Below are 16,521 nucleotides of genomic sequence, written 5' to 3' on the forward strand. Positions count from 1 at the left end.
GAGATGCTGACACAGTCTGCCCCCAACCGGCGAACCATGGGACATGGCCTCATGACTGTTTGGAAGTGGCTGCGGCAGTGCCTGAAGGCAAAGAGGCAGTTGCCTGAGCGGCTTTGGCACCACGATTTCCCCGACCACCACTGGTACTTTTTTGCGGGCCCCTTTGACTGGCGGCCCCTCTCGTTCTACCAAAGGAGGAGTAGTAACAAAAAGAATCTCCCCTCCACTGCTGTCCCACAGGACGAAAAGGCAGAGGTTGGCGCTTAAAGATTTTTCAGCAGCTTTTGAGGTCTGTAACATCTCAAGGCTCTCGTCAGCCTTTCTGCCAAGCAAATGTGCGCTATCAAAGGGCATGTTCAGAAGACAGGCCTGCGCATCCGGCCCAAACCCCAACTTCCGAAACCACACAAATCTGTGTATAACGGTGCTCGCAGCCATGGATCGGCTAACACGGTCGGCCGTATCCAAACTCCACTGAAGGGATTTGCACATGGCCCCCTCGGGAATATGCTCAGCCACCAAAGAAACACAATTCCACAGTGTGTGTGAAAACCTTGCCAAGGCACACGTGGAGTTGGCCGATTTCAGGGCCATGCCCCCAGCAGAAAATACCTTCCGGGCCCAACCGTCAAAGCGATTATCGTCCTTATACGCAGGGATGGTAGGGTACGCCGCCTGCCTCGAGGTGGCCGTAGCCGCCTGAACCACCAAATTCTCGGGAGTGGGGTGAGTAGATAAATAAATAGCTGGGATCGCTAACGGAAGGGCGGTATTTCTTGGTCAAAGACTTATTAACAGCCGGAAGAGATTCCGGGGACTGCCAAGCAGCTACCACCCTTTTCTGCAAGGTAAGGTGAAATGGCAAAACAGGGTCAGAGGACAGACCTTGATCTAAAATGTCCGTCAGATCCTCCTGCACAAAGTCTTCAGGAGGAATGGACCAGCGCAGATACTCAGAGACCCTCGCCATGAGTCTCCTGTACGACGACTCTGCATGAGCCCCAGGCTCAGGCCTACCGAATTCCACTTCCGCAGAAGTGTCCAACCCACTGGCATCATAGAGGGTCTGCCGCAACTCCTCCAACTGACTGTCTCCAGAAAAAAGTTGAGCCTCATCAAGGTCACCAGGGTCCTCAACCTCAGATCTTTTATTCCTCTTAATAAATGTCATCCAGAGGGAGTTGCCTGGAGGCCAAAACTGGCCGCACAGACTTCCCAGTAGCCTTCCTTGGAGGATCCACAAGTTCTGGGTACTCCAAAGGCAAATTTTGAGAAAAAATCCTCAAAGGCACTGATAGCGCCGAAGGCTTCGACATCGAAAGCATCGACAACCTCGACATCGTGAGCACCGAAGGCTTCGGTGTCGACACAGGTGCTGATGGCGCTGTGGGCTGGTACGAGGGTAAAGCGTCGACATCCAAGTCGGACGGACACATCGCCGAATGAGTCGACACCAGCACCTCAGTAGGTAGCTGCGGTCTCGCTGGGGACGAGGACCGAGACCTGGAGACACGTCTCTTGCGACTTTTGGAATCCTTGTCCGTACAGGACCTCGAAGGCTCCTGATGTGAGTCGCGACGTGGACCTGAGCCAGAAGGCGTGCAAGCCACGTACAAGACCAATCCTGGCCGGCTTCGACAGAAGGCGTGACCGGACCTGTGCCCTGCGATTGAAAAATCGCCAACATAGATTCTTTAACACCGCCCATTCCTCCGGAGTCGAGGACTTTGCTGGGCGCGTAACCTTCCTCAAGGCACCCTCCTCTGAGGAGGAAAGGGAGGGGACCGGTGACGGTGCTTCCTAGAGTGCCGGGACGAGGAAGATGAGTGGCGGGAACCACTCCAGGACTGAGATCCCCAGGACTACTTCTGACGCGGAGAGTCGCCCCTCGAGTCGTCAGTGGAAACCCCCTTGGACTTGGAAGTCCGGGACTTAACAGGCTTAGAGCCCCTACTTACCTGGAGCTTCCCCTTCCGCAAGGCCTTGGCAGTCAGTGACTGGCATTTCGAGCAGTCGTCGGTGTCGTGCGACTCACCCAGGCACCACAAACAAATGCGGTGCGGTGTGGGTCGGTGAGTGAAATTGTTTTCGACTTGCAGTCCCGGCAGGTCTTGAAGCCAGACCGCGGAGTCGGAGGGGGCGAAGAGAAAGACATTGTAACGATGAACACACGAGGTGCGCCGAGTCTCACGGAGTTAACACGTTCGAATGAAAAAACTGAACTGAGGCTAAAGGCGCTGTGGGTCCTATTTATAACATCCGGTGACGTCGCCATCGACGGAGGCGTTCGAGAGACATCGACCCAACGTCCTCGACGCAGACGCTCTCTGCTGAAAAAGTTTCCAAAGTTGCACAGCTGTGGACATTACATGACAAAAATGTGGAATACGTTGGAGGACACAATCTATTCGAAGCACAGTAAAACAAATTACTGTAAACGTCCAAATACAGTCACAGATAAGTTCCCCTGCACCCCATTTATGCTGCAAAAGTAAAATGCCTTGCTCTACCATATTATTGCTACAACACTGAAGGGATACATGGTGTGACTCTTCAAAAGGCCTATAATTTGAATAAAGATTCAATAACAGTTGTAACCTTGGATCACAGTTATCAAAAATACTTCTATGAAGCAGGTGTCCATACTTTGCAATTCCATCACTTCATCATCATTACTGGAATTTGTCAACTATTAGGCAGTCACTGATAGACAAAGGTCAATTCCTAATGAGTTTGTTCTTACCCATGTGGCTGCAGGAATACTTAAGGATAGGCTGTCAAATGTATCGTACCGGACAGGGCTCTGGAAGAAAAACATGACCTAGTCAATAATAATGCAATGCTGCCTATGAATTTCAGACAGGAAGAGTGATTGTTTCTGGGAAGTACATAGACTAAGCACTTCATAAACGTCCCCCAAAACATGCAGAAACAGATTAACCCCCACAAATTACAAAACTATCCTTTGAGGGAAGCAGCAAAAAGTCGGCTTAAGTTCTAGCCCATCACAAAAAGATTGGAATACGTGAAGAACACTGTGACCAAGCCAAGCAGTGGTCCCACTACTCTGTCCTTTCACACAGGATTACCTACTACAGTACACATCACAATTGTATGTTCTGGGGTATTTGTAAAGTACAACATCCACCATGTGCATGGCATCTTGGCAATGATGGGTGCATGGATTATGTGTGGTATGCACAGCATTTTAGCACTGACCGGTGGCTGTATTATGTGGGACACGCACAACTGGTTTCCATGGCATATTTAAGATTTTCCAGCTTTGGTTCCTTGTAGATAAATTACAATATGGAGCTTGAGGTCAGGCCTTTTGATCACGGTAGTGTGGGTGTGTACAGGGGTATGCCCTAAAGGCCATAGCAATCCAGGCAGAGGAACTGCATCATCCCAGGACCATGGCTCCCTCGTTTGAAAAGGATAAATAACCTGTGACGAGTCACTTTCCTATGACACACCATCATAGAAGTTGTGCATTAAAACAATAATCAAATATCCAAATCTGCCTTTTGTCCTTGGGTCCTCATGCCACCACTAGAGGGGAGGCCACATAAGAAAGGGATTTCCCCCGTTAAAGAGAGAATCAAAGGGAAGACCAGAAAGGTACAGCTTGGAGATGCACAGGCACCAGAAGCAGATTGCATTGTGTAGCTTGTGAGAGTGAGATGTTGTGGAGTTGAAGCAGTGAAGTCTCTGACAAGAGAGAAGAGGAGGAGTGCAAGTGCCAGAGCAAGTTGAAGCAGAATACCCTGAAACGCTACCAAAGATCCATTTGAGAGACAATAAACTCCTGTATGCAGCCCAGCTGTTAACCTGTGAGCGAAATCGCAATGGGGGAGATCATAGGGTTTGGTGGAGATCAGCGAGAAACGGTGAGGTTAATTTGCCAAACACCTCAATAGAAAAGTGAGCGGGAGTCTGCAAACCAGTCATACTGATCCAATCAATACCAAGACCCCGGGAGCCACAGATAGAGAATGGGGGACCAGTAAACAAACAGATTAATTGTCTTAATGCTGGGAATTTATGGGAATTGAGAGGTTGTCCCACAGGTGTTTTGTGAATAAATATTGGGATTCCGAGAGTGCGTTACAGTGTTTTGCATGGGAAAGCAACTGACAATAATCACAAAGAGCACTGCCTTCTAGGAGTTCAAGACAAAGTCCCAAAGGATTCAATGAATACAAAGGAAATTGTACATAAGACGCAAGCAATGCAGTCTGAGAGGAGACCCGATGCACTTTGTGGAGAGTAGAACTAGTTCATTAACTTTGGTTATGATCTCTCGGGTGGATGCAAGGATTCCTCCTACAGAATCCTCATCTATGAAATCTACCTCAGGTGAAGTCTGGGCCATACATTTTCAAGCAGCCACCAGGATGCGTCATGCAGCCCAGCACCAGGTTCGAACATACTTTCTTGGCAACCAACTGGTCAATGGTACGTCTACTCTGAGCCCCCTGTGCCATTTTCCTCAGTTTACCTTTTTCCTCTCAGACAAAAGCAAACGAACAGCAGAACTGTCCACAAAAAAAAGTACATAAACGTCAACTGTCTTGCAAGCACTTAATTTAGTCAGAAGGCGCAATGAGGAACCTGTGGGTTTAATTGCATCAAACAGAAAGAACATTACTGAAGTTAAGCAACGTTTTCTTCTAATGGATACATTTCTCCTCACTGGTTACTCATGTAGGAAAGACTTGTGAAACAATGCCCTACTCTAACTGGAGATGGGAAAGGAAGGTGAGCAAGAGCCTTCATAAGATTCCTATGGGAGGATAAAAAGGCTACAATCCTGTTTGACCAGTTGAGGATGCCCCAAGAGCAAAGGGGACTGGGTTACCTTTATAAAGAGCAATATTATTTAGTATCCCAATCATGGGTAGTTAAGGATTTCTTAAAACCCAAAGAAAAAAAGCAATGGGTGGAATTAGAAAATACAATGCAGCATCCAGTAACAGAAGCAGAATGGTTATGTATTCCATGAACTTCAGTCCTGAGGAGAATTAGCAACCACCCTAACCTGCGGCCTTTCTACTAGTTATGGAACAACAAGACCTTGTGGTCATCAACGCTCAGCTCCATATGGTCCTCTCTGGTTCTGAGTGATATTCCAGAGGCATCGTGGTTCAAAAAAATGGTTTGAAACAGGCTTAGACAAAGTGGGGCAAGTTTGGAAAAAGGAGTGTTTTATTCAAATTACTGAGTTAGAGGCAAACCTTGGGGATTGGACAGCTGTCGGTCTTTTATAGTTTTGAATTGAAAGGAGTACTCTGACAAGAAAAATTGAAACCTTAACCCCATTTGTATATATCCTAGAAAGGTTCTCAAAGAATAGTGGGTTGATCTAGAAGTTGATTCTAGAGGTCACAGTTAACACTAGATCAAGCACTTGGTCCCAATGGCAAGTAGATACAGGATTTGATATATCTGATGACATGTGGGCTCAGGTTTGCAGAAAAACCTCCATATCTAATCAAGTCAGATTGCATGATATTAAACTTCTCCGCAGATCAAGTCTCAAGGAGTTGTAGATATCTATTGGAGAGGGTGTGGGAATATGCTAATGTATTTTCATGTATGGTGGAAATGGAAAGTGATCCTAAGATACTGGACGGAGATCCAATTGTGGATTAAATAAGTGGATGGGACAAAGGCTATGACTCCAGCTATTAGTCTTATTTGGGACCCAAGAAGGAGAAAACGAGAATAGACTCCTACCATATACCATTCACAACTGGTTGCTAGCTGCCAGAACATGTTGAATCCAGGTTTGAAGAGGAGCACCCCTCCAACAGGAATTACTACGAAAGGTGGTGGAACTATATTACATGCAAAAGCTAATAAGGTGGTTGGCTGAGCCAGGTCAGAAAAAAAAGATGGAGTTGAAGCCATTGTGTGAAAAGCATGGAATATATGGTATGGGCCAGAACACAATCCGGCTGGGAAGCCACAGAGGAATTGTAGGCAGAAAAGGGAGGTACAAATTGCAGTAGAGAGTGACGAGAATGAATTGAGGCAAATAAAAGTGATGTGGTTTCCTGAAAATAGAATGTCGATCGGCCTAACTGCACAATTGATTAGTGTCAAGCCATGTATTTGGATAGAGGACTCTCGATGCCAAGAAAATGCGTGCTTTAGTAAAGAAACAGGTGAGCAGTTAGCTCACTTCTATATTTTTCAACTGTGGGCAGTCTTTCAACCACATAGACAGCACAAATCTAGATTTCGCCTTCCAAAGTCAATAACCAAACAATGTGCCCACACGTGAAAGTCATGAGACATCAAAAAAAGTGAAATCCATTAATTTAAATGTGGTATTAGAAGGGTTTCCAAATATATTACAGTAATAGCCTTTTACTATGACCTGCATAGAGGAGATTTTTGCGATAAGAATAAATAATGCTGCCCTAGCTCCCTCTGAATAGATTTATAGCTTGGGCCCCACAAACTGAGTAATGTATTAAATGGGTAAAGAAAGTCGATGCTTTCACATCTGAGAGACATACACAATATATATGGTAGTTGTAAAATTTGCAGGGAAAGAATGAAAAAGGACTTTAAAAGAAATCAAACAGACCACAGAAAACAAACAGAATATTAATGGAAGCAGATATAACTTATATATGAATCTCCCCTTCATTGTGAAATAATGCAGACCCCCCTTTCATGTTACGCTACAAAGAAAAGGCTCTCCAGGAGATCAAAAAGACATGCACTACTTCGGAATATTAATTTTTGTATTGCAGAACCATTGTGTAAAGACAATACCCAGCACAATCTGCTGCCTAAACTATTTGAAAAGAACAATTAAGCAAAACAAAATCCATCCTGAGGAATTTCATTTAGCCATCAACAAACACGTGACCCATCATTGAGTGTATATTTTCCTTTTTGATAGATTAAGAAGGACTGTACTAGTTAAAGTGTGTCACCATAAAGAAGTGTGCGGCCAATAAAGTGGATTTTTAGCTTTATGGATTTAATGAGATGTACACATGTATAATGAAAGACCTATAGCTGCAGGGCTATGAGATTGCACGATAGAATTACAAGATTAATACATTGTGGAAGTGCAATATTACAACTGATAGACTTGCAAGAAGAAAATTAAATAAGATACCTCTTATGAGAAACAAAAAGAATAATATGCATTATGCTAAAAGAAAATATAATATTAATAACTGGTTAAAGTTCACAGAACAAGGAGTATTGGGTGTGGGTATGTGTGATATTAAATTTACAGTAACCTATGATTGACTAGCAGGGTGATGACCATGGACAACTACACTACCATCCAAGAACAATACAAGACAGTTTATGTCAAATATTAAATAGAGAGCGAAAGACTTATTCAATTGCAATTATTGGAATACAGCACTTACCTGCTGCTCACAGCGCTTACAGAGCATATTATTAGTAAGCCTTCCATGAAAAGGGTGCTGGAACTTCCAGTGACTTGGCATCGGATGCAGCAGCCCTAGAAAAGAGACTCTTGAAACGTCACACACAACCGCATTTCTTAAGTGTTTTGTTCAGTGCACTACGACTATCAGATTTGGGTAACAATTTTATATCAACGGACAGCCAAATTCAAATAAAACATGATGACAACTCTCCATAGCACATGGCAAGAGGGATTTCACATGTCATTAGCTGGAGGACAGCATTTCACAGTGTTACATATTTGGAATTTACTGTTAATGTACTGTAAATGAAAAATACTGATATATGTCAATCATTGCGAAAAGAATGAGAGTATACATATTTGAGAAAACTAGAACTTTCTATTCAGCACCCATGCCTAGTATAGTTTATTGAAACTCCATTTTTAATTACATGCTTGCAGTCAGAATGGCTAAGAGTAATTTGGCACACCAAAGTGGTATTTAAATGCATGCTAGCTTTCTGGTGCCTTAGCTCGTTTATTCATTGGCAAATGTATATTCATGTATTATAAACCAAAGCAGCTTTGAAGAATAAGAAACTGAGTAGGAATGCAGATTGTATTATGAATAGGCATCTGTGTTGGTATCTCCTGAAGATGGTAGGTTAGATCTTGGGTTACCATCGTTCTACAGTCTCTGCATAGAAAATCATTGTTTATAAAAAAAACAATTGCATTTGTGTTATGATTAAAAATAATTGACCTTTCACAAAATTACATATCATCGAATCTACATATTAAATGATGATACAGCATCGTAAAAAGCTAAGAGATTAAAAAGAGAAAAAAAACATTGAATCAATCAGTATATAAAAACATCACAATACATTGTCTCTAAAACCCGTGCAGCACCACTACAATAATCTACCTTATCTTTCCCTGTAATTCCAATATCTAGCAGCATCCTGACGATCTAAAAATATTTAATTACCAGCATTACTATTTTCGCACACATCATATTGATCCATAAAAATACACTTCATAAAAACCGCCCCAAATATTTAGTCCTAATATCAACCAGGCTTGTGCAATTTACCATTATATTTACCATTATATTTTTCAGGGTCTGAGCCCCCGCATCTTGGCAGAAACCACATTTCTCCTCCGCTAAAATATCAATTATAGATCTGACAGATCAAACTTCCCCAGTAGGCAGAAGATTTTAATGAAACCTTTAAAAACTGCTCTCGATGAAAAGGAGAAGGGAACTGCCTAAGGTCTTTTGGCAACATTCCCAAAGGTTTATCTATAAGGGAAAAAGTGGCGTGCATATTATAGTTCCTAGTCCTGTCAATCGTGTCTATCCAGTCTTTTGTACAGAGGCTGGTTTTTAGATCTTCAACAGTTTGGCCACATGCAAAAAGGAGTGACTGTGCTGTGCTCATGCTTCCATTGTCGATAAAAATTCACACTACTGGTTTAACAGTGGCATGCCAGAGTTGAGCAGTCCTGCAGCACCGGCTACCTTGAGTCTGCTTTCCAGTTTGTTCGATTGTGGGAGCCCACTAAACCCAGCTGTTTCCACAGAGTTCCGCAGAGTTGAGCAGTCTTGCAGTCCCGCAGGACTAGCAGGACAATGCAGTGGGCTGTCTCCGTCTGTTCACCTGAAAGGAGAGAGGCTGAGCCGTTGGAAACGTCTGAACCAGCCCGATGTCTCCGGAGTAATTCAAAGCTACCCCCTCAATGGGAAAGAAGATTGCTGCCGCCACCTAAGAGAGGTAAGAATGCAGCGGCTCCCCCGACATCGATGCCCAATGTGACAAACGCCATAGTAAAGTGGATAAACTGTACGATGAAGCCGACGGGGAATCTCTGCTTGCCTCAACTGGGACGGCCTCATCCCTGCCACTGCCGTCAGCGCATGCAATGCCCGATGTGTTTGCTTGTGATATGGACCGGAGTCCCGCTTCGGCGAAAGGTCTGCTAGCCGAGCCGGCCGTAGGGTGGACTGGGCTGGCCCTTTCTCCAGTCCCGTTCGCAAACACAGGCGGCCTACATACCCCAGGCACGACCATGCAAAAAGGAAGTGATACTGGAAATCTGGAGAACGGCATTGTGTCTACAGAGCCCCAGTCTCCCAATCCTGAATGCGGGTTGAGCAGAAAACCGCAGGAGCTCCATCCGGCATCTGGGACACACAAAGTGTCCACGGTAAAGGAAAATTCAAAAGACTCTATACACCACACGTGCCTGGAGTCCAGACCAGGACAGGCGGGGAGGGCAGTGATTTTAGCAACGGCACAAATACATGCACAAATGGATTTAATTGACTTAAGCCAACTAACAGACGGTTGAGCCACAGCAGGGGCTAGCCCATTAAGACATGAATCTCCCAATATGGAGGACGAATCAGTTTCTGCAAAAAATGGAAAAAACCCAAGTAGCGACCCTGACCCTGACCAGTGGGATACATCAGGATCCATTGGGGAAAAAAATGACAAATACAAAAAAGGCGGCCCCGTCAAAGGAGAAAAAAGAATATATAACAAAAAACAAAATGGATGGAACCCAGGATTAAAAGGGACAGAAAGACCAATACTCAAAGAACCAGATATGGGCAGACATCAAGAAAAAAATCTGGGCTCCAAAGATACGAAGAAACCTAAAGCTCCACCAAGCAAGAAGGGGGATGTCGGGTCACACACCTTGCCAAACCCTCTGATCTCGAATGCTCTCCTCAACTTCTTTAAGAAGCAACAGTGAAAGCGAAAATTAAACTCAGACGCAGAACTTTCGGATGCAGAAATCATGGAAGTGGTAGATGGGATTCTACCTGACAAAGCCAGGAAAACCGAACCAGCAAAAACCCAAGCCCATGAACGTGCTGATAGTGGGCCGCGGGTGGCAAAAAAGTCCATCGATGGCCCACTGGAAACTGAATCCACCCCGATGAAACCAGGCGAAAACGGCGTCTCAACATCCACGAAAACAAAAGCAAGTGAAATCCGGCATCCACAGATGCTGGAACAAGTGGTGGCTCCAGCACAATTGGAGCCCACTAAAGGTTATGAGAAACAAGACATTAGTGATCCTAAGGCTTCAAATTATCAACAACCTGAACAATATGGAAGACAAAAAAGCACAGAGCCTAATCTAGTGCCCGACGACCATTGTGGCAGCTCCCCAAATGAGGAACTGGAGAGGCAGCGCAACCATGCACTCGGTGGAAGGGCACAAATGAGCGCGCAACCATGGGCGAAAAATCCTCCTCCAACATCTAGAAAGGGGTGCAAAGCCAACAAAGCCATACACAGACGGGATAGCTCTAAACATAAGTGGCACCAGAACGTATCTGGAATGCCCAATATCACCAATGCCGCTGTTGGGAAGTATGACACCTGAAATCTCAGCGCAACACTTCTATCCCTCTCAATCCCTAATCCCTCATCATCCCTCTCTCACAGAAAACGCCGGTGAAGCACAGAAAACACTGCTATATCGTGATTGAAACGCAAAGAGCGTCTCCCAACAAAAAAAACAGACATGACAACAATCATGTCGGGAATCACGATTGCGCTTGCCCCCTTTGGGAAACTCTATGAAACAATAAATGAATCTACAAAAGATAATCCGACGATCCTGTGTAAGATCCAATCAAAACTCGATTTTATTGAAGGATATATAACAGCTGTAGAGGCAAAAAACGCTGAGCATGTAGCGACATGGGAGGCTAAATGGACCCGCATGGAGACAGAACTTAAGGACTCCAACTACAAAAATAAGACCCAAAAAAGGGGTATGGAAAAAGCCACTCAGACAAGCATGGACAAGTGGAAAGGAGGAATTGAGCCTATCTTCAACAAACTTAAGGTGACAGAAAGCCGTGAAGCAGAGCCAGCGAAAACTCAGTCCCACAGCCCCCAGATGAAACCATCGGCACCACTCCAATAAAAAGCAGAGTGTAGGCCTACGGTTGGCAGGAGATGTCAGTGCAGTCCACAGAAAAAAGGTGCCCTTAGAGCTCAACAGGGGGGAAGACAGAAACAAACTGATACCAAGCCCTAAAACGCCCAAATTGAAACCTTCAGGAATTCAAAAAGGGCCTCAGCCTGTGGTGAAATCACAGAGAACGGCGTAAGAATTCCTTATAGCAAGCGCACTAATGGATCTGTCGGAGCACCTTGAACCAAAAACACGGTCAGATAAAGAACGAACTCAATGTAGCCAGACTATGGCTTCAGAAGGAACCACTGAAGGGCCTCAGAAGGACCCAGCACTCATTAGTGATGCAAAGGGAAAGATCCCCGTGGACAAAACATCGCTAATTAAACTAACAGGAAACCAACAAGAACACGCAAAAAAGGGCAGGATGCAAGATGAAGATGTGACACAGTCAATGATGGAACCCAGATATGGGTCGACTCCAAATAAAAAAACAAGAACTCGGCAATATTCTGAGGAAAGAACAAGAAAGACATATGGACGGGAGACACCCGCGAAATTAGACAAGTCAGTACAAGAAATCAGAGTGTTCAAATTAGAGCAAATATCGTGCAGAATTAACTATATGATTCTAAATAGGAAAATGGTCCTAAGAATTCTAAGCAAAATAGACGGTCTACAAAATCTGAGAACAGATGACTTTACTCTAATTGAACCTTACCACCGAGACCAAAAGGCAAAAACCTACCTCCACGTTAAAGGCAAGGCGCTCAAAGGAGTCTCAGATGAGGCATATAAAGACCTAAAACAAGCAGGCTTTATTCTGACGGAACTGCAAACATCAAAAACAGAACCAAGACAAAGAAGGATAGTGGCATCAAAAATGCCACTATATATAAAAAAACACAAGTCCAGTACAATTGGAAAAGACAAGGCACAAGATACCATTATGAAGAGGATAACTACTGTCAAGGTGCGCGTGATCAATGAGAGCCAAGAAGGGAGACCAAAAGAAGAAGAGAGAACCACACCACAGAAGAAAAAAAGGACTCAACAGCTTGGAACATTGATCAAACCCACGACCGAAGAGAGCGCTCAAGAGCCCAAGAACGTACTCAGTCGCAGACCACACACAGGAAAGGAAAAAGAGCAGAGAAAGAATGCAAGCAAGATTGGGTAAGGGGAGCTAATCCTTTAGAGAGCGGTGAAAAAAAGACACTAAATGGCCCATGGAAATGGCTAAAAGCGGCCTTAAACCCAAACCACGACAAATAGCAATTACCAGGAGAGCGACCAGAAAACAATCTCCTCCGACTTGTCTATAAGAAACGCCTCTGCAAAAATGTCAATGGCCTCGTGGAACACGAGAGGCCATCGCCATCTAACCAACCCAGATAACCAGGATCTCAGGGCATTTGACATATGCCTCCAGGAAACCTGGTTAATGGAAAAACCATCCTTAGATGGTTTTGAGATTGAATTTTCACTGGCAACAAAAGGCTTGTTTGGCCGTCCGTCATCAGGTCTTCTAATAGCAATACGGCTGAGTACAGGGATTTAGATCATAAAAAATAACTGAGGCTTATGGTATCCTCGCAGTTCTAACATCATGGAGTCAACAAGATAGCGGCCATACAGGGAGTAGAACATCACAGATAGCTATCATAACCATCTACTGGAACCCCCAGAAAACCTCTACAGTACACTTCTGCAAACAACTAGCAAAGGTGATCGACGATATCTCCGTGGAAGATCCTATGACACATATAATTATATGTGGAGATCTAAATGCAAATTGCAACAGTACTACCGACAACACGACGGCGAGAACGGCACAAAGCTCAGCAGAAGAGGAGCAGCCTGGATGGCTCTAATGAAATCCAGAAACCTACACAATGCTGCATCGGTGAAATCACGGGAGGAAACGACACCCACATGGGAGAGAGGCGACTCCAGTGCAACTCTCGACTACTTCTTCATTTCCCACAGTTTATTACCACACTATTCAGTCTCCAAAACCATAGAGAGTGATCACAATCTTCTGGCAATAACACATCGACATGCCCAGCTGCCAAAAGATATAATCACTTGATAGAGGTGAATAACCAACAAACCCGTTTACGCTTAACAGCCTCTAACATTGAAAGTATAACAGAACTATAAAAGGGGAACACGGCAAAATAAAAAAAGACGGAATGCCCAGACTACTTACCTTTTCTACTGTAGTATAGGGTGAGCACAAAGGGACCAAAATCAGCCGTAATTTAAAAGGGCCATGTGTACGACAGAGCTGTGGTGGAAAAAAGAAGAGCACTGAGAAAACTGAAAAAACAAGCAACAATTATCAATACTTCTATGGTTTGGAGTACATGGCGACTGGAAACCAATGTAGACACACAATGTATCAAAAGGATGCAGATGAAAAGCTCCGGACTCTGAGCACAAAAAAACTAGTGACTTCTGGGCCCTCATTAAAAGACCAGAAAAGGCAGTGGAAAATCGTACCGCCAACTCAGTAAAAAGAAGCACGTGTCAAATCTTTTGAAAATCTTTTTATGGCCCCGCCGGACCACAAACCTCCACCCCAAACTGATTCAGGAACCCCATGGATCAACCTATCCTCATAGGATGACAAAGATCGCCATCAAAACACTCAAAATTTCAAGAGCTCCGGTCCCGGATGGCCTATGTAACATCGATCTGAAGCAGAACGTTGAGGAATGGACAAACTTCATTAGTATATTCTTTGATCACTGCAGACAAACAAGAGCCATTCCAGCGTCATGGACCAAAGCAGTGGTGGTACCGATATTTAAAAGAGGAAACAGGGAAGATCTGGACAACTACCGTCCCATCGCACTTCTTGACATAATAGGAAAAATCTTTGCAACCCTCATTCTAGGCCATTTCGTACCTGGGCCAGAATGTCACCAGTCAATGATCCATTTCAGATGGGATTCCTAAAAAATTGAAGTACCACAGTTAACATCCTAATGCTAAACCTCATAAAATATAAGGTCAAGCAAGGTTCCCCAACAGTCTTTTTGGCAATCGTAGACCTGTCACAGGCTTTTGACAGAGTGGACAGGCAAATACTGTGGGCTAAATTGGAAAAAGGGAAGTGCCCGAGGGAAGTGCTCTACCCAGTGATGGCCCTTCACACGAATACAAAGTTAAGAGTTTGTCTAAACAATCAAGGCCGGCTATCTAGAGAAATAGCCTCAGAACACGGAGTGAAGCAGGGCTGTCCCTTAGCCCCAGTGCTGTTTATTGCCTTTTTGGGGGACTTTAAAGAAGCAGAATTATCTATCAGATCCTTCCCGCCCAAGTTGGGTAACGTCTTTCTATCACGTATATGATACACAGATGATCTGATTCTGCTGGATCAGACCCAAATTTGCCTGCAGCGCCAACTCACCAGCTTGGCTGTATACATGGAACTAAACAATCTAAAAATAAACAAAATCAAAACAAAGATAATGATCCTCGGAAAGCGACCATCAACAAATAAGTTAAATCACAAATGGTCTTTAGACAAAGTGAACATCGAAGTGGTACCGAATTTCAAATATCTGGGACCACTCTGCGAAGGAATCAAAAATGAAATTAGCACTGTGGGAAAAAGCTAAAAATCTGTCGGCCCAGATGAAGACAATCGACAGAAATTACAGTAAATTTTCAGTGGTGCCAGTGATAAAGTTTTCAAAGGAAAAGTAGCCCCAACCCTCACATACAGAATGGGTGCAACTCTGAACATGCCGACCACAATCTGGTGGAAACTAGTACGATACCTATGGAAATCTGTACTGGTCTGCCAAACTCTGTTTCGATGGAGATCATCAGGCGAGATATAGGTCTGCTATCCCTGGAAGCAACAATGCTGCAAAGTGCTATGCAACTGTTCAGGAACACTTTACTATCTGATACTCCTCCGATCTATAAGATCATTGCGAGAGAAATAGCAAACCGCAACTTAACCATCTTAAACGCCTGGGTAGACAAACTAAAGCATAAGCTGTTGGCGATCGTGTGTACAGAAGAGGACCTGAAAACAAACCCTGTAAGAGTAAAATCTAAAATGGAAGCCCAAGATTGGATTGACACCCTTGATAAAGCACAGGCGAACAAACTTACAAAGCACCTCCCTCCTAACTTCCATAGACTGAAAGTGCCACTGGCCTACGGCATCAAATTTCCGAACAAACAGCTCAGGAAAATCTACGTGAGAGCACGCCTAAATCTACTTCAACCCGTGAAATCCAGGGTATCAGGCTACAAACAAACAGCAAGGAATGTAGATTATGTGGTCAGATAAATCAACCAGAAACCCTAAAGCATCTCCTGCTACAATGCTCGGAGCTAAGGGATGTAAGAGCTACTTACCTGAACAGCCTGTGCACAGACTGTGGGGAAGGGAGAAGAAGAAGAAGAAACCGAATGGTGGAATAGGCTGATGTAAGAGGAAAAAACAAAATGGACAATAGCTACGGTAAAAATGATAGAAAGTGCTTTTCAGAAGATCAACGCACAAAGTGACCTGTGGACAAGTAGGAGTTCCGGCTGAATGACTATTCTGGACTGTAATGAGCCTCAAGTGAGGGTTTCTTTCTTCTTCTTGTCTTCTCCCTTTTTTCTTCATCTTTTCTTCTTCTTTCTTCTAGCATATCCAGCATCGTTCTTGTAAAAATGCAAATGCGATTAAACACAATTAAAAAAAAAAACAAAAAAAAACAAAAAAAAAAATCACACTTTTTCATGATTTTTCATGATTAGTGCAGTTAACAAGTTTTCACAGAGAGATTCTTTAATTGGCGGCATAGTTTTTCTGTATTCTGAGAAGGCGTCCATTAAACCAAGAGCGCAAGGAATATAAAGCAAGTTCGAAGCGCAGCAATGCCATGGTAACTGAAGTCGGCAGGTTGAGCACCTTTTTCCAGAGTCTGCCCTCGATCCTTTCCCAAGGCTTCATGTAGGAGGAAGGATCTACTTCAGCACCATATAGGACCTTCGGTACTGCTTTCCCAATATAACATTTTATTAAAGGGACTATACTAAATTTGCAAGGCTTTGATAGAATCTTCTTCATTTGATATGTTAATTGATCAACCTTATTTTCTAAAAACTTTATATGATAGGTAATATTGGGCTGTGCCGTTAAGCAAAATCCCAAATAA

General features: G+C 44.0%; 1 protein-coding gene across 4 annotated transcripts in view; it reads right to left on the reverse strand.

Moving 5' to 3' along the window:
* The window catches only part of USP30 (ubiquitin specific peptidase 30), a 1,160,327-nt gene that overhangs the window by 528,604 nt on the left and 615,202 nt on the right, over nt 1-16,521 (reverse strand). For all 4 annotated transcript variants that reach the window (XM_069619452.1, XM_069619450.1, XM_069619451.1 and 1 more), the window contains 2 exons: nt 7,404-7,498; nt 2,744-2,803 (listed from right to left, as the gene is read on the reverse strand). In XM_069619452.1, coding sequence (XP_069475553.1) covers nt 2,744-2,803; nt 7,404-7,498 — 155 coding nt within the window. The remainder of the gene's footprint in view (nt 1-2,743; nt 2,804-7,403; nt 7,499-16,521) is intronic.

Source organism: Ambystoma mexicanum, chromosome 10 (genome assembly GCF_040938575.1).
Source record: "Ambystoma mexicanum isolate Mex_15411 chromosome 10, UKY_AmexF1_1, whole genome shotgun sequence".
NCBI classification, from domain to species: Eukaryota; Metazoa; Chordata; class Amphibia; order Caudata; family Ambystomatidae; genus Ambystoma; species Ambystoma mexicanum.